The 3,770-nt window shown below is 41.9% G+C and overlaps 1 protein-coding gene across 3 annotated transcripts in view; it reads right to left on the bottom strand.

Annotated features, from left to right (window-relative positions):
• LOC116027198 (ion channel CASTOR-like) overlaps positions 1-619 on the bottom strand; it is an 11,698-nt gene extending 11,079 nt beyond the window's left edge. For 2 of the 3 annotated variants that reach the window (XM_031268673.1, XM_031268672.1), the window contains exon 1: positions 86-619. In XM_031268673.1, coding sequence (XP_031124533.1) covers positions 86-535 — 450 coding nt within the window. In that variant the 5' untranslated portion in view covers positions 536-619. The remainder of the gene's footprint in view (positions 1-85) is intronic. The other variant, XM_031268674.1, reaches the window with a different exon arrangement.
• Positions 620-3,770: the final 3,151 nt, after the last annotated feature.

Here is a 3,770-nt window from a genome sequence, read left to right as displayed (position 1 = left end):
ATATATATATATATATATATATATATATATATATATATATATATATATATATATATATATATATATATTGAGTTACTAGACTTACTATGATTGAAAATGCCGTCTGCCAGCGAATGTTGACCCTTCGACCAAACAATACGGCGAATTTCTTTCCATGCGACTTCAATTTGACTTCTGGAGCCTGACATTTCTCTTGCTCAATAGCATTGTCACTGCCGTTGCTAAGATGATTGGTAGTTGTTGCTGTTGACTTGTCGTTCCGGGAGTCGCCATGGGGGTAAAGACGACGTCGTATTCCGGCGTACTTTCGAGACACAGCAAGGGGACTCGGATTGGGAGAAGTATAGGAGGAAGGAGAGGAAGAGTTGGGCAAAGACGTTGTCCGCGGGTAAGGAGAGGAAAATCGCCGGGCGGGAGTTCGTGTAAGGTGGGAGGAATGCGTGAAAGCATGTGACGGGAAAAACCAGTCTCTACCGCCGTCGCTACCGGCGGAAGTGGTGGTAGATGACTGTGGAACGGAGTCAATGGTGGACATGACGGGAACACGGGCAAAGGACTTGGTAGCCTTCTTCGACGGCCGGCCCCTTTCTTTGGAAAATGCTACCAGGACGAATATACTCCCCCTGCCAATCTGTCAAACATTCCTCAATTTTTTTTTGGGATAATTAAAAGGCATCATTGTTGAAAAAATGAGTCGGTAAAAATAAAAATATAAAAATATTAAAAAAAAAAAAAAAAAACCAAATTGACATTTTGGTCCACTGACTATAGGAGTCCTCTTAATTATAGTCCATGACTTTTAAAAGTGTTAATTTGACTATTCAATTTTTATCAATTGTGGTCACTCTGACCAAATTGACAGCCAAATTTCGCCGGAAATTTTTAAAAGTTAAAATAATAAGGGTATTTTGGTCATTTCATATGTTTTCTTCTCCTTCTTCGAACCCATGAGGCGGTGGCTTTCGAGCCGGTAGGGCTAGATGAAGGAGTGAATGGAAACGGTGTGGACGAGACTTGGGCGTTGGTCGGCCGTTTCTTGACAAACAAGCTAGTGAAACTTGAATATATGCGGCAGGTTATGGCTTCTGTTTGGAAACAAGTGAAGGGGATCCATATTACAGAGCTCCAGTCGAATTTATTTTTGTTTGTCTTCTTCCATGTTCGTTTGAGAACTGTACTATGATTTGTAGGCAGGTTAAGGATGGTGTACTGCTTGGGGAGGTGGTTTTAGACTCGGTTGATATGTGGGTGCAACTCCATGACCTACCTCTAGGCTATACCTCTGATGCGATCCTAGAGCAAATTGGAAATTTCCTTGGAATCTTTGTTAAAGGTGATGATCGATTCATTGGGGCTCCGTGGCTCAATTTTTACCGCATTCGTGTTTCAATACCGTGAACAAGCCAATCAAGTGGCGGAGCGGCGGATGAAGCTCCTTAAACGCGACAAGACGTGTAGTTGGGTTTCGTTTAAATATGAGCAGCTCCACAACTTTTGCTTTTTTCTGCGCTCTGTTGGGGCACTCTTACAAGTTCTGCACAAGGGTGAGGGAGGCGGCTATTCCGATAGACCAATACCCATTTTGGGGCTGATTTGCATGAGGGAATGAGTCGTGGGCCGAGAGTGGTGGGTGAGAGATGATTGGTGCCGGTCAAAGGTTCACCGCGGTCGGATGGAGGGTCGAACTCGGTCAATGGTTGTCGAAGTAGTTCTTCTGCTGCTTTGGTTACGGTTGATAAGCAGAAGGTGAGTTGGAGGTGGTTGACGTGTCTAAACGCAAGCGGTAGTGGTGTGAGAAGGCGGGGGAGCGATGGTGGTGATGTTACTATGCTTGAGGCTTCAAAAAACTTGCATGTAGCGGGTTTTGGTTCCCATACCCACCCGTCATCATGAGTACTTTGAACTGGAACTGTCGTAGCTTGGGTAATCCACGTACAGTTCGTGAGGTGGTAAACCTTGTGTCTCGTAAGAATCCCGACTTCGTTTTCTCATGGAGACCCAGGTGGGACGGATTCATGCAGAGCGACTCCGTGTCGAGCTTGGTTTTGAAGGCTTATTTCATGTCGACAGTGTTGGTCTCAATGGTGGTTTGGCTTTGTTGTGGAGGAAGAACAATACGACCAGCTTGTTGAGTTTCTCGAAGAATCATGTGGATGTAGAGGTGTGCCTACCTGGGGTTGGGGTTTGGAGGATGACTGGTTTTTAAGGTTTTCCTGAGCGGGGTCGGAGGGGTGATTCATGAGATCTTTTGAGATCTCTAGCTGGTATATCCTCTCTTCCTTGGGTGGTTCTAGGAGATTTTAATGACCTCCTTTTCAACATGAGAAGTGTGGGGGAAACCCTCATCCTGATAGCCTCCTACGCGGTTTTGAGGATGATATTGATAACTGTGGGTTTGTTCAATTGCCCATGCGGGGCTATCAGTTTACCTGGGAAAAGGGGAAGGGTACTTCAGATTGGATGGAGGAGAGGTTGGATAAGGTTCTCGCAAGGGCAGACTAGTGCAGTTCTCTTCCGGATGCATGCGTAACTAACATTCTCACCCATTCTTCTGATCATTCGGCTCTCTTTTTGGGGGTCAAGGAGGATCGACTAAGGCATGGTGGTGCAAGTAGGGCCTTCAGGTCTGAGATGGCTTGGTTACTTGATGAGGGTTGTAGAAAGCAGGTGGAGGATGCATGGCAGGAGGGTAGGGAGAGTAGTTTGCTTGGATGTCTGCAACATTGTGGCAATAGGTTGTACCGTTGGGCGGTGACCACTTCCACAAATTTGGTGAAAGGATAAAGAGTTTACACAGGGATCAACTACATCTGAAAGGGCTCACGGACCCCACATCCCTTGTAGAATACCAGCGTATTAAAGTTGATTTGTGTCAGTTGGAAGTTCAAGAAGATGCTTTCTAGAGTCAAAGGGCAAAGCAACATTGGCTTAGAGGTGTTGATGCCAATATGAAGTATTTTCACATGTATGCTTCTACTCGTAAGAAGAAGAATACTCTCTCTAGATTAAAGAATGAGTCTGGTATGCAGGTGGAGGGTGATGACTTGAAAACTGTTGTGCTAAATTATTATCATGATATTTTTGCATCAAATATTACTTCTTTCTCTATGGACTCTTTTACTCCTTTTATCATTCCTGAATTTTGAACATAATTCTATTATGCATTTGTTAGGATTATCAATATTTGTTGTAGTTTGTAATTTGAAATAATTATAGGGCAACAAAGTTCAAGGAATGGCTTATCAACATGATATTGAATTCCTTGATGAAAGGCTCAAGTTATACTCCATATATATTATCTCTAATGCATTAGTCTATCGTGCTAATGAATTTTTCAATGTCCCAGATGAGAGATATATGTTTATTTGGTCAATTAATAGGAAAACTCTTATACAAGATGTCGATGATGATGACCAATTGGATTTACAACCTTCTTCAAACATAGATACAAAACCATTCGGACAATTGTATGCGTACGTATTTAAAAGACAAGCAATCAGTGAGTTTATATTTTTTTTCATGTGTTGTGAGTTTATATTATTTCCATATGTTTTTATTTGTGAACAATTATTTATATTTAGAACATCTTATTTCAATCTAATTGTAATATTGTTTGTAGATATCATTGGAGTTGTGATTTCTAAACTACCAAGAGAATTTATTGTCACCAACAGGACAAAGCAACAAAAAGCTAATGATTTTGTGATGGTTGATGAAGAGTATGTTTTTCAATTTATTTAACTTTGAACATTTTTAATTGTCCATTACAA

This window comes from Ipomoea triloba, chromosome 8, assembly GCF_003576645.1.
Source record: "Ipomoea triloba cultivar NCNSP0323 chromosome 8, ASM357664v1".
Classification (NCBI taxonomy): domain Eukaryota; kingdom Viridiplantae; phylum Streptophyta; class Magnoliopsida; order Solanales; family Convolvulaceae; genus Ipomoea; species Ipomoea triloba.
The sequence above is the reverse complement of the archived record's forward strand: the minus strand, read 5'-3'. Positions and strand labels throughout refer to the sequence as shown.